Source organism: Bicyclus anynana, chromosome 12, assembly GCF_947172395.1.
Source record: "Bicyclus anynana chromosome 12, ilBicAnyn1.1, whole genome shotgun sequence".
Taxonomy (NCBI): Eukaryota; Metazoa; Arthropoda; class Insecta; order Lepidoptera; family Nymphalidae; genus Bicyclus; species Bicyclus anynana.
This window is the reverse complement of record NC_069094.1, coordinates 8664726-8691291: the sequence shown is the minus strand read 5'-3', so window position 1 is coordinate 8691291 and position 26566 is coordinate 8664726. Positions and strand designations below refer to the sequence as shown.

The following is a 26566-nucleotide window of genomic DNA, read 5'->3' as shown; positions in this document are numbered from 1 at the left end:
TTATTGATAGGGTTGCCGCAATTTATCATATCAAATCAGCATAAAAAATAATTACAATTTTTAGTTTATTTTTTTTATCTATTTCTATATTTAAGCTTTTTAAGTTAAAATTAAAAAAAATTCTATTATAGCAGTTTTAATGTTAGTTTTCAAACATCCTTATTATAGGAATAGAATTAATTAATATTTTAAATATCGATAGAACATATTGTTTTACTAATTTTTACTTAACTTAGGTTTACAAGTTACAAATGAAAAAGGAAAATCCTAAAAATAACTCGCACATGACAACCCTTTGCAAATACCTTAGCAGAAAATAAAGGGTGACGTAAGGGTAGGTCGCGCACACGCATAGGTCTTGAAGTTGTACCTACTACCTAAACCTATCTATTTTCCAACCTTCAGTTAGGTATGCTAATCTGTAAACATTTGTCGTCCTGAGGTCTGTATCTTAACTAGTAATTTTAGTTATAAGCATTAAATGAAAATATTACCTATACAGCAAAACATAATTTTCATGTTTATCAAAATTATGTATTTTTTTATAAAAGCACAATTTATATAGAATTCAATTATATGCTTATAGTGCTTACCAAAAAAATAATATGTGTATCCTAAATGTGCTATACAATGCGATAACAACAAAAAGTTTCCCGTAAAGTTACCAATGCATTATTTAAGTGCGCGCTAACAAAACGTCGTGAATGACAACGCATGACTTCGAATACCTTCAACAGCGATTTTATGATGGCCATATATTTAGCAAACTGGCATCAAAATTGAAAAGAATTCATCATTCATCGATTAGTCACAGAGACAAAATATTGTTTGTCAAAGCCTGTGTAATTGCACTGCTACAATCGTAACACTCGCTACGAAGCTACCGTAACGCCCGCAATTTGTGTCCATTGTTCCACAGCCGGTAATATTTACACCGACAATTGTCCCTACCCGCACACTGAGGAGCTGTTTCCAAAACAGAAGACGCTTCACGAAACCCATTGTTTCGATTCTAACTCGCAATAATCAACACTCATTGCTGAATAAAAATTAATGAAACTGACAGTTGCCGTACTTTGTTTATATTTTGTAAAGGGTAGGCTGAAAAAACTGTGATCGGCGGTAAAAAGAAGTGCAAAGCGCTCACCTGTGTCATGAGGCGGTCGGCTCCGGTGCCCTCGTCATCCTTAAACTCTATGTCCGGGTTATAATTGGGCACTAAGTCTTTGAACTTTTCGTCTTCCCTCGTGATGCGGCCCTCGGGAGGGCCACTGGCGGATTTGGAATTCTCACTGATGTTGGGCTCGTGCTGGTTGAAGACGAGAGGGGTCATGCGGCGCGGTCCGTGGCGGTGGGTGAAGCCGCGGCCCGGGCCGCAAGCCGCCGCCGCTCCCAGCCACAGTAGCACCAGCGGCAGCCTCATCTCTCGGACATCACTTCACGCGCGCTCGCCGCACGACCACCGCGCGCCGCGACTTGAGCGACACTGAGACCGCGCTGGGTGCCGAGAGAGCAGCGTCCACCACCGAGCTGCATCCCTTGTCGGCCGTCGCCGCCGCCGTCGGCCGAGCGCCATCATCCCGGGGACACCACTCGCGCCGGTTTCATTGCTGTATTCATCGCAGACCTTTTGTGTACATTGATACAATGATGAAATTTATCATTGCATAAATTAAAAAAAAAACTTACATTCAAAATGCTTCATACTTTTTATAAATTAGTGTTTGTCAATCCATTTTACTGTCGTAAATGTAATTTACTGATATGCATTGATTTAGATAGACTATGTAAGTATAAGCCCTCATTAGCACGAGAGTTTTTTAACGGACGTTAAAAAAGCGTTCAAATATAGTATGAAGTTAAATGAAGGTTTATTTCCAATGCCCAAAATCTAAAATTGATAATGCAACACTGCTCGAAAAAAGCGTCGTGGTTTATGAAAATATGTTCAGACGTTTGAATATTCATCGGCTTATTTTCTATTTGACAAAATAATGTTACTCACATTCTCGGATCTACTTCTGGTGTTGTTGTAACTGCAGTGATGTTTCCAAATCAGGTTAACCTTGAGTTGATTCTATAGCATCAAAAAATTTTAATAAAAAAAATTCAACCGACTTCCAACTCAAAAATTAACCAAAACTAAAAAGCAAAAAATAACATCTTACCTATGTGCTACCTTCTGATCAGTTTGAAGGCGGTGCCAAGCCAGTGATGTTTTAATTTAAGCCGTTTATACATATTACAAAATTTCTGTGGTTCTTTCAGAAATGGCTTTAATTAAAACATGACACTGGATTGGCACCGCCTTCAAACTGATCAGAAGGTAGCACATAGGTAAGATGTTATTTTTTGCTTTTTAGTTTTGGTTAATTTTTGAGTTGGAAGTCGGTTGAATTTTTTTTATTAAAATTTTTATTTTTTAATTTTTAGTGTTAGCACACCTACTGAGTGTGAACAAAAATTAATGAGCAATTAGTTGAAACGTTATTTTCTCATGATAAGTATCTAAGTCCTACAATCCCAATTTTAAAAATACTACCTTAACTCATTTACAAAATTACACTCCCCCTTTATCCACACGTAATATGAATATTCAGAAAAACGTGAAAGGTGACTGTCCTCCGTCTTCATCACCAGATCCCCTATGCAGTCACAATCCATATGGTTGGAAAGTTCTCATCAATATAAAATTTATCAAGTCCAAACACAAGGTAGCTACTGTGAACCGTTGAGGAGTTCTCTTAACTGTCCTTCGTCTTCATCATCAGACCCTTAATACAGACACAAACCATCTAGGTGGAAAGTTCTCATCAATACAAATTTATCAAGTCCTAACACAAGGTAGCTACTGTGAACCGTTGAGGAGTTCTCTTAACTGTCCTTCGTCTTCATCATCAGACCCTTAATACAGACACAAACCATCTAGGTGGAAAGTTCTCATCAATACAAATAAATCAAGCCCAAACAAAAGGTACCTGCCGTAAATCGTTGACGAGTTCCATCGTCTGTGTATCGGCTCCATCATCAGACCAACTCCAGACCTTCATAAAATTGTAATGGTTTAAAATACCTTATGGAAACACTAACAAACGCACTAGCCGTCCCTACGATTTTCGAAAGTTCCCCTCGATTTCTCCAGGATGCCATCATCAGATCCTGACATGAAAAAAATGAGACCACCCTGGAATCAAATCCTTCAAAACAAAAAAAGAATTTTCAAAATCGGTCCACAAATGACGGAATTATCGCTGGACATACATAAAAAAAAAAAAAAAAAAAAAAAAAAACATACATACAGCCGAACGTAGAACCTCCTCCTTTTTGGAAGTCGGTTAAAAATAGTCAGCGAGATGCTCAATTCCTCAGAAACTTACAATAGATACAACTAGATAAAGGGTGTTTGGAATCCTAAGAATAGTCCCAATGAGAAAATGATAAATATTAAAATAGATATTGACGACCGAGTGGCGCAGTGGCTAGTACCCGCCTTCTACAGCCAAGGTCGTGAGTTCGATTCCCGCATCTGGAAAAATGTTTATGTTAACAGCATGGATGTTTTCCAATTTCTGGGTGGTTATACTGTATTAATAATAGAGGTAAAGTTTGTGAGGTAAGTACTGTATTTATAGTAAAGTTTATAGGGGTTGATCTTTAGATCTACTGAATAGAATTTGAAAATTATTTTACCATTAGAAAGCCACAGGCAAAGACGAGACGAGTTATAAGTTAGACGTGTGTTTGTGTGTTTTTCCGTCTTCGTGTACTTGTACCTCTCGAACCGGTGAACCTGGTGACCCGATGATTTTCATTTAGTTGCTTTTGTTTGAAAGATTTCTTATTCAAGTGTTTATGTGTCGTATTATCAAATCACTTAGTAAAACTTTAAATAGGGAAAAATTTCAATTGTTTTTTTTGGTTACATTTAGATTTTTTCCTGTTGACTGATAGAATTTTTTGCGGAAAACTATTATTTGTATAGTGCGCCGTGCCACAAAATTATTCCCCATGTTTTCCATGAAAATGACGCACGAAATTTCTTCCTCTAATGAATTATTCACGAGTCGATAATTTAGAGAAGAGTCTGCTTCAGTTCCCGTAAAAAATAATCATATCGAAAGAAACTAAAACATTATTTCATAATGATAATTATAGCAACCGATACTGCTTCAAGACTTTACATTTTTCCGTGTCCCAAAAATGTTATTAGGTATTGTTAGTATAATAGTTACTGTTAGTGAGTCATATTTAGCAACTTAATTATCATCAACAAAAAAGCACACAATATAGTTAACTTTAAAGATCACATTATTGCACTGAAAGTATCAGAATCTGTATTAATATTAATATTTTCCAGATGATTTTCCAGAGTGTTTTTAGGGTTCCGTAGCCAAATGGCAAAAACGGAACCCTTAGAGATTCGTCATGTCTGTCTGTCTGTCCGTCCGTATGTCACAGCCACTTTTTTCCGTAACTATAAGAGGTATACTGTTGAAACTTCGTGAATAGATGTATTCCATGAACCGCATTAAGATTTTCATACAGAAAAAGAAAAAAAATGATGTTAGTCCCCCATACATAAAACTGAAACTCAAAAATTTTTTTACATCAAACCCGTGTGAAGTACCTATCTATGGATAGATCTTCAAAAATAATATTGAAGTTTCCAATATCATTTTTTTCTAAACTGAATATTTTGCGCGAGAGACGCTTCCGAAGTGGTAAAATGTGTGTGCAAATCAAAGTAGTCTTGTTCAAGAGTAGGTAGAATATAGCCTCAATAGCTCAACGGTAAGAGCGGTCAGACTCAACACCGAGGGGTGGTAGTTCGATCTCCGCCCCGTTGGTCTATTGTCGTACCCACTCCTAATACAGTCTTTCCTGACTAGTTGGAGGGGAATAGGAATATTGGTCATATTTAAAAGATATGGCAAATATTCTTGAAAAAAAAATACATCTACAATATTGTGCCGAATCACGTGACATTGCTCATATTTTCCGTGACACATGAAAAAGTTGGTGAAAACTTGCTTACCTACTGTGTATAGGTAACCTAAGATTACTCTAACAATAGTTGTAAATGTCATCATAGTAAAAACCACTAATGATTCATTGTTAAAATGAGTCAATATTTTCAGCCAATGTAAATTGATTACCATATTTGTATATGTACCATATACAGTAGTAATAGCTAATTGCCTTTTTGAAATTCCTTCATTCCAAATAAAGAAAATATGTTCATTTATTATGCCTATATAAGGTAAATCCATGTATACGGGCTTAGAATAGCGAACTTGTTATAAAAATTATAAATCAATGAAGTTTTTCGAACGCTTCACAATATTCACCTGAAATTTACAACAAAACATATAGCACTTAAGCTGCGCTTTCTATCCGTGATTATTACTCGCTATTATTTTTAATTCTTTACAAGTTAGGCTTGACTACAATTTCACCTGATGGTAAGTGATGATGCAATCGAAGAAGTAAACGGGCGGGCTTGTTAGGAGGAGGTTGAAAATCCACACCCCTTCAGGTTTCTGCACGACATCGTACCGGAACGCTAAATCGCTTGGCGGTACGTCTTTGCCGAAGCCTCCCACCGGCCAGACCTGGACCAATTAAGAAAACCTCAAAATTACCAGCCTAGGGTCGAACCCAGGACCTCCGTCTTGTAAATCTTACTTCAGTCCAAGCATACCTACTTGTTTTTTTTTTATGAAAGATTGACTCGCGCTTGACTCAAATTATGTCTATCCACTCTTGCTTTGAAGGAGTTTAAATTATAAGTGTCAGGAAACACCACCAGATTTTGCTGTGCGAATTAAAAATATGCATGTTATTGTTATCCTTTTAATTGACAAAAGATTTTTGTAGTTTTTACACTAAATACAAGTAGTTATCTCCTCATAAATAATAAAGCAACAAGCTAAACGGGTTAAAATACCCATTTCGTAGTTCATATAACAACAGCTTCCCTTTCATTTCTGACCTAAAAAAGAATTGCTTTACGGGGAAATTTATATGCACATTTACATAACAGAGAGTGCCCGTTTAAGATAATTTGTACGCATCGCAAAGAGGTTTACACAATAAAAGCATAGATCGCATAATCAGATCATATTGTATACCAAAATTATCCTTCTGTTTATGTTTGTATACTTAGGTACCTACTTATCCCAAACATACATAGATTATTGTACTTGCGTAAACTGTATCTGAATTCTAAGAACATTGAATATTTGGAAGTATGTTTGTCATGTGATGAAATTTTGCAGAATTCAGTGTCAGAGTAAAAAACGAGAATAAATAATTTCGATCGCATTCCAACGGACGTTGGGTGCAAAAGCTAGTGAAGAAATCAAATTTCCTTTAAAAGCTTTCCCGAAATACTCAGCTGTTAAGTTATGCACCCCAATTCATATGTTAACATATTTCGCCACTCCATTAATTTTCTTCATTAAAAATTGATTATTAATATTTCGCTGTGTCTTTTCTCTTCCTTGAAAATTTTTCTTTTGCGTGATATTTCTTTATTATAAAGTACTTACCTTACCTAAGCTTTAAAGCTATGACGAAAATAAGAAAATGGAGTAAATTTTTCAATATCTTACTAACATAATATAAAAGTATCCATTAGGTACTATGATTTTTTTTGCGATATAAAAGTATCATATACCTTAGACTTAGATATATTACCACTGCCTCCGATTCCGGAGGGTGTGGGTTCGAATCCGGTCCGGGGCGTGCACCTCCAACTTATTATTTTAAGAAATTAAATATCACGTATTTCAAACGGTGAAGGAAAAACATCGTGAGGAAACCTGCATACCAGAGAAATTTAATTTATTATCTGCTTGTGTGAAGTCTGCCAATCCGCATTGGGCCAGCGTGGTGGACTATTTGGCCTAACTCCTCCCATTCTTTTCAATGATACCTGGTTTAAATCTCTTTGAATGGTAGAATGAACACGAGGTTGTTTGTTCAGAGCTGTTGTCTCTTAAGTTACGAGTAGAATAGCTGCAACTTACGTAGGTACTGGAGTTGGCACAGAAAAAGAAGATATTAAAGGTATTCTAAAAAGTCCTCTCAAGACATTGACAAATCAGCGTAAAATTTTAGCTAATACTTAAACTAAGCGTAAAAATTTAACAAGTGATGGAGGTTTCACCGCTTGGTAATAGAACAGGTGTTTTGGTAAACCGGACGTGTGACTAATGAGCTTTACCGAGATTAAGTATTAACGCTTCCTTATCGATATTACTCGGAAGTAGACATAACAAGCAGACCGAATATAGGTAAACCCAAACAAAAGCGTGTGAAAATTGTTTGCGCTCTCCGCACAATACTTATCGTTGCCAAATCAACGATTAGATAACCTTTGTCTTTTCAACACTTCCTTTCAACCCTCTGTAAACTATATTTTTTTTATTCACTAATAGGTTCATACATTTTTAGCGTATGACTAATCGTGGCTGGTCATAACGAGTAGATGCCGATACATCTATCTTTCCGATTTATACTTTTATAAAATTACAGGGATTTGTAGGTACAAAGCGCGTCTAGCGGTACCCTACGGCTCAATGCCACTTTTTGATTATTGACCTACCTAGAATTATAATTGAGACCTGGTCGCCGACTATGGGTCTCATAGGAAGGCTCAGAGTCACTCAGCGGGCGATGGAACGAGATATAAGTACTTGGAGTTACTTTGCATGATAGAATCAGATATGAGGATATCCGCAGACTAACCAAAGTCACCGACATAGCTCAGCGAGTAAGCGAAGTTGAATTGGCAATGGGCAGGGCACATACTTCAAAGAGCTGACGGACGTGGGGTCACAAGATTTTAGAACTGCGACCCCGTGCCGGAAAGCGCAATGTTAGTCGAGTCGATTAGATGGACTGAGGACATCAAGCTGGTTGCAGAGAGCCGCTTGATGTCCTTGGCCTGAGAGCTTGATGTTTGGAAGTCTATACAAGAGGCCTATGTCCAGCAGTGGACGTACATCGGCTGATAATGATAATAATGATGAAGCTATTTAATTATCATCAGTTCAGCAAATCACAGTAATTATTCGCAAGACTCTAACACTTACATCCTGTAAATCTGTAGGCATAAACTAAATGTTTGAAGATTATAGAACTCTAAATAACCTAAAGGCTAAGGGGCCGGATTCAACACGGTCAAGTTCAGGTTCCATTCCCACCCGCTGGGCTATGACGTACCTCCTAATCTTTGTAGTTATATTTTGAAGTCTTTATAGGAGGAGCCGGGAAAATGGTAATGTACTCAGGTAAATAACGTGATATCAAACAATTTGTATTTAAATCAGCGATTTTTAACGATTTATATCCAAATAAAATCGTGTACGTTGTTAAGTCATCGATCATGTTAAATAACACTTGTGTTTCGTCAAGCGGCTTAAAGGCAGCCAAAGCAAACTGTACCAAGTAGTGGACGAGTGTCGCGGCACCTCCGGTACCTTCGTATGAGAGCAAACAATATTTTCGACAAAGGACGGCCGAGGTGTCGGCGGTGGCTAATGGAGGAGAGTGCTGAGCTAATACGCCCGCTTTGTAGTGTTTTAAATTGTTTGTTTTACCATAAAGCTCTCCACGTAGTAGGTGCACACAAAAAATACTTAATGCACGAATTTTGTCACCGAAAGGCGTCAAGAAAATCATCATTTGGTGCAACCTACTTTAGCTGATATTGTAAACTTAGTAATAATTAGCTACCTACTTCTAAACCTTGTAATAAAGTGTACGTTGTCCAACAAAATTACTTATGTAGGGTGTCTGAAAGTCCATGCAAGAGGCCAGTGTCCAGCAGGCCAGCGACTGTTAATAATAATGATCTCTAATAGTACGAAATCCGGCATAAGAAATATATACCCTCATAGGGTGGGGTAGAGGTAGGGTAGGAGTAGGTTAGGGGTAGAGAGTGGGGTAGGTTTGAGTCCCTATTCATCACCTGTATGGTAGGGTAGCTGTAGAGTGGGAGTAGTATGGTTTCAGGCGGACGAAGTCGCGGGCGTCCGCTAGTCTATAATATTAGCAATGTGTCACTGTAATTATTATCATTTATTTCTCATCACGAATTAATATGAGGGTAGGGGAGACCGGGTACAAAAGTAACGGCGGGTCGAAAGTAACAAATGCTCTGTAAGGATATCCAACAGTCAAACACCGCGTCGATGTCGTAAGTTAACAGCGGGGCGGTACTCCCTTTCCTTGCGTTCAGTCGCCACGCGCACCTCGCGCTGCTTGGTTAAGTGAGAAGACGTTTTGTGATTTCGCACATCAAACGTAAGTATTTTGTTGTTTTGTTATTTAGTGTTTTCGTAGGCTTTTAAAAATGAAACCAATCTAAATATTTGTATGTTGATTCTTGATTAGATTGATTACACAGTATTTTAATTCATTTTGCTCTAGCACATTTCATTTTAAGGTTATCTTTTATATTTTAACAGAAATGTGGTCGGGTACAAAAGTAACATAGCCCTATGGGTACACAAGTAACATTTTTACTTTTGTCACCGTACTGATTTGCTAACTTTTTTTGCTTATCATTGTTGTGTGTTCACAGGATCGTCTAATACTAATCGGCCTCTACAAATAAACAGTGAAATTCAATCTAATGGCGTTTTGACTATTCTTGATGCAACAACCCCTACCTAAGTTGATCCAAATACTCCAGTTGATAATCTTCCAGCGTCGAGTGACCAAATTATCGAGCAAACAGTAAACAATGATTTGTCAAATATAGTATCATCTAATCAAGGATCCAATTCGCCTACACCAGAACCTAGCGGGTTACAGCAAGCAAATTCCTGTCAGCCATTTGATTTAACACCTAAAGATCTGAGACCCTTACCAAAAGCAGGCCCCAGGACTGCAAAAAGCAGAGGATGTAAAAAACGTAAGACAGCAATATTGACGGACACGCCCGAAAAAAACGCAATTGAGGAAGAACAGAACCTAGAAAAAAAATTAAAGCTAAGGGAAGGGTTTTACCACCTGGTACTGAAAATGACAAGAAAAAGTTACGAAAAAAGTAAAGAAGAGTACGAAAGGCAAGGGAAAAGGAAAAAAGACAAAGAAGGGAGCTGAAGAGAAGGAAAGAAATTCAGACAACGAAGATTATTATTGTCTCGTTTGTTTAAAATCCTTTGGCAATAGCCGGCCAAGTGAACAGTGGGTTCAATGTCTCTCGTGCAAAATGTGGTCACACGCCGAATATGTCGATGATGATGCTAATAAAATGCTGATTGTAAAAATGATTGCATAAAGTTAAAAAAATACTGATCTCATTACTAGAAGAAATAATAATTTGTTTTGTTAACTTAAAATATTTTTTTTTAGTTTTTAAGCATTTTGAATGCAACTTCTTTGAATACAAAGACTTTAAATAAATAATATGTTGATTTAGTATGTCATACTGTTTTCTTTACGAACCCTTTCGGCCTGTTACTTTTGACCCACAATGTGTTACTTTCGTCCTGCCTACGTGGTCGGAAGTAACAACTTCCCATTTTTTTTCGAGTCTGTGTGATTCATATCAAATGACCAATAAAAAGCAAAATTGAGATACCGATGTAAAGACCATAAATGGGATGTTTAAATGGTTTTATTCATTTCTATAAAATATTCATCTATAACCAGAAATCAATGTAAATGTTCAAAATGTTACTTTTGTACCCGGTCTCCCCTATATATTTCTAATGCCGGATCTTAGACCATAATGCGAATATTTATTGTAATCATTATTTTTTTCTGACTTTAAGGTCGCGAGCAATCGCGAACCCAATGCCATAGGAAAAAGAATAAATTTCTGAATTTAATACTAACGTTTAACTTTGACTGCCGTTCCTTATTCCGTAATTATAAAGAAGATTGGACTTACCTACTTATAAGAATTTGTCAAAAATAACATTAGGTACTACAATACTTCGCCTTTATTTTAATGTTAATCATAAAATGTACTAAACTGCTTAAAAGGTTATCAAATATCTAAATTCAATTAAGAAAACTCAGTAGGTATCCCATAATCCTTTTAAAAGCATCACACTTATAAGATACAAAATGCATAGAAGCCAAACCAGTTTAGCTCACGCTTTGCTCTGTAATTGACAAATTGGAATCTTATTAAAGTAAAATTCAAGTTCCCAACTTGAAGGAGGCGCAGGCGCACGTTTAATATGACTGCGTTGACTGCGTCGAAGCCTTCCGACCGGGTGCCGATGAGTTCCGAACAAGTACGAAGGCTGTTCGGGTGGCAAGAATAAAAAGTCGGCAGCATTCGCAGCGCGTGCCTCGATGTGTGTGGTCCTCCCGAGGAGGTCCGCCTCTGCTTTTTGATATATTGAGATCTGATTTTTGCTCGCTTTTTTTTTTCTTTGTAAACACTTACACGCGATTTCGTTAAACGTGTTTCAAAGGTGTAACTTTGAGATATACTTAATGAATTTAGATTAATATTTGATATTAGTAAGTGGGTATGTTTAAATAATTATTTTTGCAGCAAGATGAGAATGAGACCTTTAAGTGCATGTAATGAGTTCAAAAATGCAAAATGAGTGAGTAACCAATTTATCATTGGTAAGTTCTGCATCTCTTTAACAGCACAATCTAAAGTAGCACATCTTCCTATAGGCTGATCTCTTTTATAGTTTTATCTACATATTATATATGTGGGGAGGTCTTAGGGACAGCAAGATACAATGTGCTTCTGGATCTTTACTCTTTACCTATATGCAGCGCCGGCCTGAAGTAAATTTTAAAATGGAGCGATATCCAATTATGGCGCCTCTCCTGTTTGCTCCTGAATAATATGTAGATACCTATATACCAAACTACATAAGCTGAGCTGTGATAGCCCAGTGGATATGACCTCTGATTCTGGAGGGTGTGGGTTCGAATCCGGGCATGCACCTCCAACTTTTCAGATGTGTGCATTTTAAGAAATTAAATATTACGTGTCTCAAACGGTGAAGGAAAACATCGTGAGGAAACCTGTGCATACCAGAGAATTTTCCTAATTCTCTGCGTGTGTGAAGTCTGCCAATCCGCATTGGGCCAGCGTGGTGGACTACTGGCCTCTTTCAACCTCTTTCAATCTGAGAGGAGACTCGAGCTCAGCAGTGAGCCGAATATGGGTTGATAACGATAACGATACCAAACTATAAGAGTAAAGTAAGAATGGAACGTGAAGATCTCGACCATACTCTGGGGTGACCAATTGAAAATCAGGCGCAGTACTATCTACGGTTGACTAGGAGTATCATTTAGGCGCTTTCTAGCATTTGGCGCCTGGAGCGACTGCTCCGTTCGCCGTATGGACGGGCCGGTCCTGCCTAAATGTATAAGACCGTAACCCCATGATAGATAGTCTACTCGTACCTAATTCACATTATACGTGACGGTATGTTTCCTAATAGTTATAGCTCCTCACAAACACGCTTGACTACAAAAATAAAAGACATCATCTTAACCTTCGCAATAGCAAGTTCAGTATCAATTTCTACAAGCAAGCGCTACTCAATCCGAGACAATCCACTGATTGGACACCGGTAGGCACACGGTGAATATTCATGGAGTGACAAGTTATTCCACAGTTTTGACCATCTAAATGCTAAAATAGTAAATAGTAGAGTAAAAATGGTAGAGACGTTAGCGCTACTAATTCTTTCGATGTTATATTATGGTGTGTGTTTGAAAGCAAAGAAAGCATAAAGCATAAGTTACTTATATACGATTCTCAAAATGGGCGGTAGAGAAATAATAATTAAATAATATCTCATTGAGATATTTTGTATACGAAATAAAATTTTAAGGAGAACACAATGTACGCAAATATTCAGCAAAACTGGTCAATAGATCAGTTTTGCCTGTAAGCAAAGATCATATAAATAACTTTTAATTTAACTCAGACGTGATTTTGTTTACCTATTAGTCAAAAAAAACCTTATCAAAATTGACACATTAGTAGGTAGGTTTAATAAATAGTTTGGTAACCTAATAACAATGAAAAGATCAAAGTCTTATTCACGTTTATCAAATTCAGGATTTGAAATAGTCATTTCGTTTTCGAATTCATCTGTCATTTTCGTGATATCACTTCCTGAAACTGCATCTAATTCAGGGTATCGTGGAATTAGCTGAAAGTTGTTTAAATCATATACGTTATCAGTGTCGTTACATTTCCATTTTTCTACGATCATTTGTAACGGTTCCAGGCATTGCACACTTTGTTTAATTCGTAGTAACTCAATATTGCATTGATTTTCAACTTCCATAAGCTTTAGTTTAAAAGCTTTAGCTAACATTTGTTTTCTGATTGCATTTTTTTTCTCCATTTGAGCCATACTAAGCGTATTTTGATAACGTTCTAATTGTTTTTCATATTCCATCAAATTCTCGTCACAGTTTAATTTACTGTCTACTGAAGTGGAATACGTGTTCGCTTTATTAAAATCAGAGAAATCAGTCCCTTTGTCAGCTGGATAATTTGTATTCTTATTAAGTTTAATAGGTGGTTCGTATGATTCTAGCTGAACCTCTTTCGCCTCTTTTTCAAGTTTAAGTTTCTCTTCATTGATCTCCAACTTTAGCGACGCTATAATATTTTTGCACTGTGTTATTCTCTCTTTTAATTGTATTTCGTTTTTTTCAATAACTTTAGGAGATATTGCATCTTTGATAACTTTATCTTCTATTGCTTCTATGGCGTTAGTCCTATCCTCGGTGGTAAGCAATTTCTCTTGTGGTAAGTCTTGCATTGTATCCTTTGGTTGCGTGGTTTTAATATTGTCACCATACTCATGTTCCGGTATATTCATTTCGAAAAATAATGTAAAAAAAGTTAAACCAAAGCTTTAGATAATAAATTACGTGTATGTAGTTTTCTAAAAAGTTTACATGAAGTAATAGTCATTTTTGACATATCTCTGACTACGTGACAATCAAATGCCTGTTCACAAATGACAGTTTTTTAAAATTCCTACCTTATTAAAGAACAATAGCCATGATTTTAGACTATTCCTCATCATTATCAACCCATATTCAGCTTATTGCTGAGCTCAAGTCTCATCTCAGAATGAGAGGGGTTAGGCCAATAGTCCACCACGCTGGCCCAATGCGGATTGGCAGACTTCACACACGCAGTGAATTAATAAAATTCTCTTGTATGCGGGTTTCCTCACGACGTTTTTTTTATATATTTAATTTATTAAAATAGTGCATGCTCCGGGCCAGATTCGAACTCACACCCTTCGAAATCGGAGGCAGAGGTCATATCCTCTGGGCTATCACGTATTGTGTTGGTTACGTAGACAGAAAAAGTTATAGAAGAAATAGATAGCATCAGTAACATTCCCTCTAAAAAGAAAACAACATAAACGTATAAATAATATAAAATAAACGTAGCGGTAGAACAAAATTACAGGCCTTCACTTGTTGCAAAGTATGAATACGAGTATTATAGACCTTCAGTTTTAACTGTACACTTTCATCTAATCGAAATTTCAATCGAAATCATTAGATAAAACAGTTAAAACAGAAGGACACTAGAATCAGTAACACGGGTTACAAACTGCAGAGTCTGTAACACAGGTAGCTGGTAATATGTTACTAACTTGGGCCTTTTAGAATCCTTGGTTTTTAGTTTTTTATTTTGAGCCACTTGTCAAAAATGAGATAGGCTCAAAAGAGCTAGAACTTAGAGCCAATTATATCAGCCAGTAACTCAAAGCCAGTTTAACAAGAAAAAGTTGGTTGTCAATGTCAATTCAACTGTCAATGTCAAATTTACCGCCTAAAATCTTTGACAATCCAAAATATTGATGGCTTGAAATTTCACTAAAAATTAAATTTAAAATTAATATTGATGAAGGAGCAGTATATTCTTTAATCGAAGTCAACCGAAAAGCTAAAAGTTTGAAATCATGGGTTTATTAGAACTATGCGAAAAATATTATAATACCACAAATTTATACGAAGTGCTACAAATTACAGAGAAAGCTACAGAAAAAGAAGGTAATTAAAATAGTAAACAGGTCTAGTTATGCACCACTACTGGGAAAATTTAACTATTCTCATCCAACAATTTATAAGCACCACTTCTGGGCAGTTATTTTTATTTGTTACTGCTTTATTATACATGCACACACTCGTGTTACTGAGATTCATTTTAGGCTTCCTAAAATAATATGTTAAAGGAGAAACAACACCCACCTTAGTCGCTTAATTTACGTTTTTTTTTGTCAATCTAAACATGAAAGTTTTATTCTTAAGGTTTTATTTTTTACCCACTAAGAAGTATCCTTTTATAAGAAATTTTAGAAATCTTAAAAGTTTACAAGCTTTTCATTTGCAATACTTGCTTGCTGATTGATCCAATTATTATGACTTGTTTTTAGGGAAATGACAAAAAAGGTATGATTTAATCTTACATATTTAACTGCCTAATTGTCCAGAGTTCCACTATATCTTCTAAGAAATTTACAATAATAATTCTTGGCTAGAATCTAGGAGTTTGCAAGCTAGTTGAGCCATGGGTCCTGACCATTATTATTACCATCTGATAGTGATGGTCAAATAATGACTGAGCAGGCTGCATGACATAATGCATAAATTTTGTCTGTTCATAGTGTAGTGTAATGAAGTGATGCTTTTCACTTTTGGCAAAGTTTTCAACATTCAGTATTTAATTTGGCTTGGAGTAATTGACAGTAGAACATCACAAATAAATTTAAATGATATTCTATGTAAAAAAAATGTCATCTCAATCAAAGAAAGGTGTGACAATATGCACAATAAAAAATGGATAATCAAACTCATTTAATGCTATTCCTCTATTAAAATTTATCTAAAAAAGGGAGTTATATTTTTCCACTAAAATTCTTTGTATGATGTTATAACGTGTTTGTCAGTTCCGATTTGATTTCATTACAAACTGATTCCACTGTACTATAGTTTTGCCCTGAAGTGAGACTCATCAAATGTGTAATTATAGCTTGGCAACTTCATTCATAACACTCACGATGATCCGCGCGGGCCGTGGGACGTGTAGCAATGAATGAAAAATCCCCTTTCATTCACGATTTCACACCCACGCAGTCTTTCCCCCCCGTCGCCAACATATCATGGAAGTGTCATCAATAAACTTGGCCGACTATGTATCACTAACTTATTCATAATAATATTATTTCAGTAAAGAAAGCATACCACAAACTATCACTTCAAGTACATCCTGACAGGGTGAAAGATGATCAGAAACTGGATGCCACTGAAAAATTCAAAGTACTTGGTGGAGTCCATGCTATCCTGAGCGATAAAGACAAGAGATCATTGTATGATGAAACTAAAAGTGTTGATGAAGATGATTACAATGTTGTGAACGATAAAGACTGGAATGTATACTGGAGATTACTTTTTAAAAAGATTACAGAAGATGATATTAAGGCCTATGAAAAGGAATATATTGGTGACTATAATTCAGTTTAATTACATACAAAATTTCCAAGGTGCTGGAATAGAATGGAAAGCGAACTGTTGGTCGACCCCCCACTAGTTGGACCAAAAACATCAAGCGGGTTGCAGGGAGCCACTGGATGCTGGCGGCTCGAGACTGTTTTGTTTGGAAGTCCATGCAAGAGGCCTATGTCCAGCAGTGGACTTCCAGTGCTGATAATGATGATAATGATGACATACAAATCATACACATCATACAAACAGCAATGTTTGTTAGTCTCACTAAAACTCGAAAACAAAATATAAGTATTGTTTTTCATAAAATCAATTATCTAATTATAGGTTCTGATGAAGAAAAAAAGGATCTCAAAAATGCTTACATTGCTGGCAAGGGAGATATGGACTACATTGTGGACCAAGTACAATTTGCTAGATCTGAACATGAACCTAGAATTCGGGGAATTCTTACTGTAAGTTAAATACATGAAAGTACATTCAAGCTTATTAGGATGCTTTCCCAACATTCAAGAGCAATTTCTTTTTGATTCATTATTACAAGTCATATATGCTGAAAAAACCCATGTATATGACACATGCACATAAGTCACACTTTATGACAAGTGCGTCAATATTGTGGGTAAGGTAACGTTAAACCATGCCGCTAATTCCTGGGTAGTTTGACTAGGATCGGCTTCCACTATCTCTCTTAATTCATCGTTATTCACCTGTGTGGGCGGTCTTCCTCGTGGCTCATTCTTTAAATTGAAATTTCCATCACGAAAGCGTTTAAACCAAAATCGCACGGTGCGTTCATTAGTAGACCCCTCTCCAAACGCAGCATTGATATTGCGGGCTGTTTCTGCCGCGTTAGTTCCGCGTCGGAACTCGTATTCAAAAATCACTCGAATTTTCGCAGTATCCATCTTTCTTGTCTAAATTGAATAACAAAAACAATTGAAAGCCGATATTCAAATGTTTCACATTTTTTAAAAAAGAACATCATAGAAACCATTTGAAAAAAGTTTCATTCGAAAACCTCAAACCATGAAGATTCTATGTCAATTCAAAAAACCTATTGCAATAAAACGGCAATGTCATACTTTAACCCTTATTATTATCTAGATGATCTAGATGTATAATATAATATTATCACAATATTTGATCTATAGACTTGAGTTTCTTAAGGTATTTTATTTTTATTTTTTTTAGGAAATGATAGACCAAGGTGAAATTCCATCATTCAAAATATTCACCCATGAGCCAGCTAGGAAGCGACAACGTCGTCACGCTAAAGAAAATCGTGAGGCCAAGGAAGCAGATGATCTGAAGGAATCTCTAGGCTTGAGTTCAGGTAATTATCTGGCACCCCAAGTCAATCAAAAAATAATAGTTTTATACACATTAATTATGTTTATACATAAAACTGTAAAAAAGTCGAGTACATGTGCGCAGACTCAATCACATCCCCTAAAAGTAGATGGAAATATCTGGGCAAAAACAGACTTGCACAAAGCGGAGGTGTTCGCCAAATACTTGGAAAAAATATTTACGCCAAACGATAGTGACGAAACTTACAACAATAAAACGGAGATTGATAATTACTTATGTAGCGACCTCCAACTAAGTCCTCCTGTCAAAAGTTTTACTACGGCCGAAGTTTTGAGAGCCATAAAACATCTCGAAAATAGAAAAGCACCAGGCTTCGACTTAATAACCGCAGAAGTCCTTAAAAATCTCCCAAAAAAAGCTATTGTCTTTCTTACAACTCTCTTTAATGGTATACTAAGATTGTCGTACTATCCACAGATATGGAAAATATCACAAATAATCATGATTCCAAAACCTGGAAAAGATCACTTCTTGGTATCATCATACAGACCTATCAGTCTCCTACCTTTGTTGTCGAAGCTGTTCAAAAAGTTACTTCTGCAACGATTAAAAACGCACATATCAAAAGAAGCTCTCATACCAGACCACCAATTTGGATTTAGGGAAGGTCACTCGACTGTCGAGCAAGTACATAGAGTGGTCAATAAAATAAGACAGTCTCTCGAAAAGAAAGAATATTGCTCGGCGGCCTTTTTAGACGTTCAACAAGCTTTTGACAGAGGGTGGCATAAAGGCCTATTATATAAAATAAAAAAGGACTTCCCACACAACATTTACACTCTGCTTAAATCTTACTTGGAAGACAGAATATTTCAAGTCGTGGAGGGCGAAGACAGCTCTAAGTTTTACGAAATCAAAGCAGGTGTCCCGCAAGGATCAGTGTTGGGACCAGTGCTCTATACCCTGTATACTGCTGACTTGCCTGATACGCCAGGTATCCTCACAGCAACGTTCGCTGATGACACTGCGGCGCTAAGTAGTAACACAAATCCCAAAGTGGCATCACAAAAACTTCAGAACCACCTAAATGACATAGACCAGTGAATGCGAATTTGGAGAGTCAAGGCCAGTGCATCCAAATCTACTCACGTCACTTTTACACTTAGACCCGAAAACTGCCCAGAGATAAAACTTGGTAAAGAGACTCTACCACAGAGCAACGAAGCTAAATATCTAGGTTTTCATCTAGATAGAAGGCAGACCTGGCAGGCTCACATAAAAAAGAAGAGAGAGGAGCTCCGTATTCGCACTACATCCTTAATGTGGTTACTCGGCCGCCACTCCAGACTGTCACTCAACAACAAGTTACTCGTGTACAAAAGTGTTCTAAAGCCGATCTGGACGTATGGCTTGGAGCTGTGGGGCACAGCCAGTCACTCCAATATTGAAATACTCCAGAGATACCAGAACCTAGTATTCCGCACAATACTAAACGCCCCCTGGTTCACCAAAACAGCAGACATGCATGAGTATCTTGAAATGCCGACTGTCAAGGAAGAAATAAGAAAGTACGCCATAAAACACAAAAGCAGACTACAAGAACACACAAATAGTCTTGCCAAATTGCTTATCACGCCTGGTAAGACCAAAAGGCTAAAGCGATCCACTGTGGATGAATTATGTGGTGGACAGTAATACCCGAAAAAAGGACCATAACACGAAGAGTCACTTAATGGAGTGACCTTTAACTAGAAACATGATCTGCTATGAAAAATTCAGTTTATAGTCAAGCGACTGATCACTGATAGATGTAACTGAACACAAAAAAAAAAAAAAAAAAACATAAAACTGTGTCCTGTAAAATAATACCTCTTCAGTCAATTATAAATTTTTATATTTATTAGTCACTACCACAAAAATATATTTAAAGAAATATAATATTAAATCTATTATTTATAAGTTACTTATTTTTATATTTTACTGTATCTTTTAGGTACAAACAGCTTAGAACTCATGATTAAGCAGAAACAAGAAAGCAGAGCCGCACAGATGGATTCATTTCTTGATAATTTGGCAGCTAAATACAGTACAAAATCTAGTGGAAGAAAACGCAAATCAAATACGAAGTCGGAAACAATTGGAAAAAAGAAGAAATAAATTCAAAGATATTTATTTAACGTAACATTATGTTAGCTCTGTTTTTATGTACCTACTATTGTCCAGAAAAGTAGTTTTTTTGTAACTTTATATAAGCCAAGTTATTTTTATGTATTCTGCAATATGATAAAAATATGTTGAACATATTCACTCCTCTTCCATAGCAACTTGAAGCGTTGTTTCTGAATAAAACGGTCCTTGTTCCACATATGTTTGGAGTCTTGTAATAATATTACTGTCAAAAGCTGAAGATTGTGTCAGGCGTTTTACTATATCATACTTGGCTTCATTCGATTGCTTTGCATTGTCAACTGAACGATCTAGAAGATATTCTACAAATCCTGGAAATATTAATTGAGAATTTAAACTATTTAAAAGGACACTATTATTCCTGTAACACAAAGCTCCTAGCTTTTAATGAATTTACCATTTTTAAGCACAAACAATAATATGGTTCAGATTATTATATTGGAATTTAAAAGAACAACGTTTTTTTATATAAAGCCTTTAGTTAACCCTGAGCTAAATTTAATTTATCTGATAGATAGATCGCATGAATTTAATTATTGTTAAGAGATTTGCATGAAGACAAGCGGGGTAAAATATCTTGTGTTCTAGTTACAAGTAATAAACAAATTTTTATTGTCACATTCTAATCTGTTCAAAGTTTTTCATTGAGTTGTTCTTTACATTTTATGTTAATACTTAGTTGTTACTTTTTTACTAAATAAAAATACTATTTAAGTATTAATACCCATTTAAATTTTTAATTATGTGTCTTGCGAAGTTACCAACACACAAGTAGCTCAACAAGTCGCAAAGCATTGGGCGGGGCCAGATGTTGGAATGACGACCCCATAACTGTCAAGATTAGTGTTTGAAAGACCATACGAGAGTTACGAGACCTATGCCCACATTTATATGTTAGGATAGTAAGTATTATTTGTCTTGAGTCAAATGTATTACACAGAGTCCTAGAAATATAGAGCAAATACATAAATAACAGAATAATTACCTGCAACCTGTGCTACCATTTCCTGTCCCCACTGATGTTGACAAACAGCATCCAGCAAAGTTAGGCCAGCTAATTGTATGTCCAGAAAAGGATTTTTACAAATATCAAACAATACTTCCATTGGTCCTGGTTGTTTACTCAAGCTTCTGAACCATTCACGAGTCATCAGTGTTATCCTTTGATCCACTTCTTCAGTTTTGGCTTTTGGATCCTTTTGAGTGCAGATCAAATTCGACATGCAGTGTAAAGCGCGAACTTTAATTTCAACTCTACTATTTTTAATAATAACGCCTATATTCTGAATAGTTTGTGTGTATTTGCTTCCTGAAAAATAAGAATAGTCAGGGATCCGTGGAACATTTTGTACAACTGATTACTATCAAGTTAATTTTCGTGAGTAGATCGACATTTTATTTTCGAAAATTCTTGATTCTGTTAGCTAACTGAGTTACAAGGAAATAAAAATTTCTGAGCGTCGGAACGAGATAATGTATGCAATTTGTGGGACATTGTGGCTGTTAAGATGTATAATTATTAGTAAATAATCAACAGTGAAAAAAAACATCTGGTTAGTAACAACTTTTGATAAACTACCCTCCTGCCAACTTGTATCAATAAAAGTTGTGCCTATGTGTTAATCTTGAGTCAAATCTATTTCCATTCCAAATTTCAGACAAATTGTTTCAGTAACCGCAGCGCAAAGGACCAAACATACACACTTACACACAAACTTTCCCCTCTATAACAAACCATACATTTCCTCACATTGACTTCAGATCATCTTACAAGTATTATCTATAGCTAAACAGCGGTTGCCTTTTTGGTAGTTTATAAATCTACATATTAAGCGTTTTTTGTTCAAGAAATTACGTAATTACGTAAGCTCACAAACTCACATTACAATAGCATGGTAGGTCTTAGTTCCATATCCCCTCTACTAAAACAGCTGGTAATGTAAAATTACTGATATGAAATAAAGACTGCTGTGACAGTAATAAATTATAAAGACAAAATTGACCATTTATGCCTAACTAGCTATTGGACGCGGTAATCACCCTGTAGTATTTTTAACAGTTTTAAATTATTCCAGATTAATAATAATAATGTAGATATGCATCATGACTGGTTCAGCAGTTAGTGTTTACCAATGATACGTTATACTATATCATTGGTACGGATTGGTATTAAACAGGTTATGTTACGTGCCAACAAAATCACTGCAAAAAGTTTTACGAATTTAGCGACTCCACTGAGCACACACATACACAATAGTTTTTACAGTTCCTGAACACACAACTAGACATTGTACACATTATTTGTACAAAATAACTTTTGTTTAAAAAGCGACTAAATATTATTCAGACAACTATGCACATTTTGTCCGCCTCAGTTTTTATGTGCTAATGCCCTATCTCTAGTATAAAATATTGTTGGTGTTTACCTAATGCTACTAAGCTTAATTTTCCTTCCCATGTTGTTCCTATGAATCCAAGGGTGTCTAGAGCAACTGGTAAAATTGTGAGGTCATCAGACTCTAATGCATTAAACAATAGCTCCAGTAAAGCTGGATATTTCTGGAATATTTCTTTTGGGTAACAATGAGCGATGCATCCAAAGAACTTCATATAACCTGTAAAAGAATAAAAATACTATAGATAGAATAATTTTCCATTGCCTTATATCACCATAAATACTACCAATACAATGTGCAATGGAGCAACGTTCATATGTATTACTTTGTGAGTAAGCTTATAAATAATTAAAACATTTCTTTTTCAACAATGAGCCTGTTTCCTCAAAAGGTTTTGAAAAATCCGCTAGGGGCAGCACTAGGGTGAGGTATAAATCGACATACAATATGACCATCAAATTATAGTAAGTGATATTTTTACTATCTTATGTGATAATAGACACTAGGAATTCAGTGGACTAGCAATGTGGGGGCCATATGAAATGGGTAGACAAAATCAAAATATTTAATGCACAGTTGAAATTAACAAATGTGAAAAATACCTGGTGTTAGAAGTCCCCTAAATGGATTATTCTGAAGATCCATAATTAGTTCTGATAACTTTTGTAAGGCTCCTTGTTTCACTAGGAAGGTGATCCCATGAGGTTTTATTGCCAACTGAGATAGTAATTCCAAAATATTCATCTGATACAGTATATCATCAGTTTGTAATTCAGTTACCATGAAGTCAAAATATCCATGTGCTACACACATTTCCAATATATCATATGACTTGGTTGAAATATTGACAATCACCTAAAATATTATTTAAGTATACTTATTAACAGGGCCGGACCGTCCATACGGCGAACGGAGCGGTCGCTCCAGGCGCCAAATCCTAGGGGGCGCCGAAATGGTAAAGACAAGATCGAAAAGAAGTTTATTTCTTTTCGATCTTGTCTTTTCGATCTTTGTAGCGAAACATAACATGTACCTTCTGATCAGTTTGAAGGCGGTACCAAGTTAGTGCTGTGTTAATTAAAGCCGTATCTGAAAGAAGTGTCTGAAAATCCAGTTAAAATCTTTATGAGTTAAACGGCTTGAATCGAATCGAAATCGAATCGAATTGAGAAACCTCCTTCTCCTTTTTTGAAGTCGGTTAAAAATGTATGACATTCCGATATACGTTAGGCTACGAACTTTTCAAACGTCCTTAGTATATAATGTTAGGAGCAAACAGGAAAGGCGCTATAATTGGATCTCGCTCCGTTCTAAAATTTACCTCGGGCCGGCGCTGCTTATTAAGAATTAAATATAAATTATTTAGACATTATATAAAAAATTAACAATTAAATTTTCCAATGTTTATGAAAAAATATATTAAAACCTACACTTCAGAAATGCTGGGTCAATATAAATAAAACTTTGTTTGTTAAAAGTGTGATTTAGTTTAGGATGAAACTTTAATTGGGTTTTAGCACAAAATAATGTCTGTTGTGTATAATTATATTACTTACTAGCTGACGCTGCGCGGTTTCACCCGCGTTATTCTCATTCCCGTAGGAATATGGGGATAATATATAACCTATAGACTTGTCGCATGGGTTCGCCGAATTTTCGCGGATGATAGCAAAATAAATAAATCATTATATAATCATGATGAACTTCCGCAAAGTAACGCCTGCTTCTATCCAATATTTAAAAATGCTGTTAAAAATGTTTCACAATTACCTCAAATGCATTGCATCTACTACTACTGTTTCCTTCCAAGGCTATTTTCATCTCTTCAAGCACTTTTGGATAAGCTTCAGCCGGTAAGTTAGAGGTGATCAGAACAGCTTTATTAGCTACACCAAGATCTTGGTCGGCAACCATTTGTCCTATTGCTACATACAAGTCAATGTATTGTGGGATTGGCAACAATGAAGGGTCTGTTGTTACAACTTTACATACCTGAAAATTAAAATATAATATTTAAAAAAAAAAACCAGACAACTGTGCGTCGGACTCATTCACACAGGATTCCATTATAAATAGAATGAGTTTTGATTCTCTTGACAGTGTCATAATATGAGTTATTTGTTTAATGAACGGCTGTATCTTAATTTTTCCTTCTGAGGTACAGAACCCTAAAATTGGATGGATATGAGATAGTTTATAATATGCTGTTGAAGTAGGTGGGAGAGAATTACCAGCAAAATCTCTCTATAACTTGGTTAAAGATCTTGACCTCAATAGAACTTTAGCAAGTTCTATATTAGTATCCAAAGCTACTCTATTAGGATTTTACTAAATTTGGCTACTCAGGAAGAACAATACATGTGGAGAATGGGAGTGTTAGTTAATTGTCAAAGTTATCCTTAACCATACACCAATTGTCACAAGTCCAGGATTCAGTTCAGAGATTTTCTCTCTGTCAGACAAAGGAGCCAGCATAGTGAATCCACGGATATTTGTATCATGACAAAAGCTTTGTAATATATTATACAACCTATTAATTAAAAGGTTCCATGCTGGCCCTTTTAATTAAAAAAAGTAAATTTTTAAGACATAATACTTACTTCATCTATAGCCAATCTACGGACACAATCCTTTTCATGTCGCAATAAATACATTATGTGACTTGTGTAGGTTTTTATAACATCTCCAGTATCAAATTTTTCAAAACATAGTTTAAGTACTTCACAAGTAAGACTTAGTTGTTCACTACAATAATTTAAAATATCATTACAATAAAATTAAATTGCTTTTGCTTCAAGTTTAACAGATTTTAATACACTTTTCACCAATACATTGTGATTTAAAAGGATCACATGTATAACATATATACAAATATGCTACAAATAGAGTACAGGTCCTAAAATACTCATTCTGAAGCATAGGTTTAAAAACTTGCACATCTGTCTTTACCCCAGCAACCACACTTTTCAGTGTCGCTACAGGGTTCAGAACACATCCTAGTGGCATTACAATTATAAAAATAGGCTATGTAAAGGAGGTATAACACTAGTTGTAGTGTTATGCAGAAAATCAAAGTGACTGGTGGATCCAGTGAGGGTATTATTCTATACTTAAAGCAATATAATTTTAATATTGATAATATTGATTATTGACTACATTAAAATTATGAGAGACTTCTGCAAAGTAAAATAATTAAAGTATAAGCTATCATACATTTTATCTGTTTCGTTAAGACAGTGTAAGATTTTGGATATTCCGATGTTCCTAATAGTAGGTACTGCTTCAGATGCCGGTTTGTACGCCAACAAGTTTTTAATGTCGTTAAGAGCCGTAGATCTTTCTTCTACTGTTTTCAGTTTTTCGGTGAAGATTCTAAATTGTTCATTATTTTGTTGAGTCATTATATTTTCTTCACAAAATTACGGAGTAAATAAATGTTTCTATATGTTATATTTATTTTCTTAAGCAGCCCTACTGCCCTAGAATTATTAGATAATATATTTATTAACTTAAACAAAATATTTATATTATAAATTGAAGATAGAAATTTTTATACAAAATGTGCAAAACAATAATTCAAATTTCAAATCACAAAGTGACAGTGAAAGGAAAATGACAGTGACACTGACAGATCACATTAAAAAAAACTAGATTTGCGGCTCTAAATTCTAATTCTGATCTAGAACACAGAGCAACAGAAAACAGAGATATATTACAGATCACAGAATAGATTTGTAAAGGACATGTCCCAATTTATGTTTGGAGGGTGGGCCTTTATTTCGAGTGTGAACTAAGCAGCACAAAATTTTTTATCTTAAAAGATCGTACCCGCATTTTTTTAAAATCATTATATAAAATGTATTTTTTCATTAGCTGACAACATTAATTAAGAATTTTTATCATGGCAACATGCTTGTAACTCACACCCTGACAGATTGTTAGTGATCTTCGCCAAAGATTACAATGTATTATTGGAAATAGATAGGCTACTCGAACTTTTTTCGGAACGAATGTGATAGCGCCATCTAGTGACTAGATAAGGTATTTTTAGTATTGTAAAAAGTATAAAAATAATAATGCATATTTTTTGTAAAGGAGAGACATTTTTGATTTTGTAATAGTTGAAGAAACCAATTGAGAAAAACAAAAAAAAAGACAAAAAGTTTTCCTTTGTTACC

The 26566-nt window shown here is 35.5% G+C and overlaps 4 protein-coding genes across 4 annotated transcripts in view; 1 reads left to right on the top strand and 3 right to left on the bottom strand.

Annotated features, from left to right (window-relative positions):
• LOC112042874 (tiggy-winkle hedgehog protein) overlaps window positions 1–1650 on the bottom strand; it is a 53996-nt gene extending 52346 nt beyond the window's left edge. Inside the window, exon 1 of the mRNA XM_024078060.2 lies at window positions 1148–1650. Within this exon, the coding sequence (XP_023933828.2) occupies window positions 1148–1423 (276 nt within the window). The 5' untranslated portion in view covers window positions 1424–1650. The remainder of the gene's footprint in view (window positions 1–1147) is intronic.
• Window positions 1651–10904: 9254 nt separating this feature from the next.
• LOC112042873 (uncharacterized) lies at window positions 10905–13974 on the bottom strand. The gene has a single exon (XM_024078058.2). It carries the CDS (start codon window positions 13842–13844, stop codon window positions 13047–13049), a length of 798 nt encoding a protein of 265 aa, XP_023933826.2. The 5' UTR covers window positions 13845–13974; the 3' UTR covers window positions 10905–13046.
• Window positions 13975–14805: 831 nt separating this feature from the next.
• LOC112042872 (dnaJ homolog subfamily C member 9) lies at window positions 14806–20713 on the top strand. Its single transcript, XM_024078057.2, has 5 exons — window positions 14806–15039; window positions 16217–16489; window positions 16819–16946; window positions 17686–17827; window positions 19799–20713. Exons 1-5 carry the CDS (start codon window positions 14949–14951, stop codon window positions 19960–19962), a joined length of 798 nt encoding a protein of 265 aa, XP_023933825.2. The 5' UTR covers window positions 14806–14948; the 3' UTR covers window positions 19963–20713.
• Window positions 19683–25988, bottom strand: LOC112042871 (26S proteasome non-ATPase regulatory subunit 5). Its single transcript, XM_024078056.2, has 7 exons — window positions 25602–25988; window positions 24989–25133; window positions 24159–24380; window positions 22991–23243; window positions 22419–22607; window positions 20978–21301; window positions 19683–20303 (listed from the first exon to the last, which is right to left on the bottom strand). Exons 1-7 carry the CDS (start codon window positions 25787–25789, stop codon window positions 20110–20112), a joined length of 1515 nt encoding a protein of 504 aa, XP_023933824.2. The 5' UTR covers window positions 25790–25988; the 3' UTR covers window positions 19683–20109.
• Between the last annotated feature and the right edge of the window lie 578 nt (window positions 25989–26566).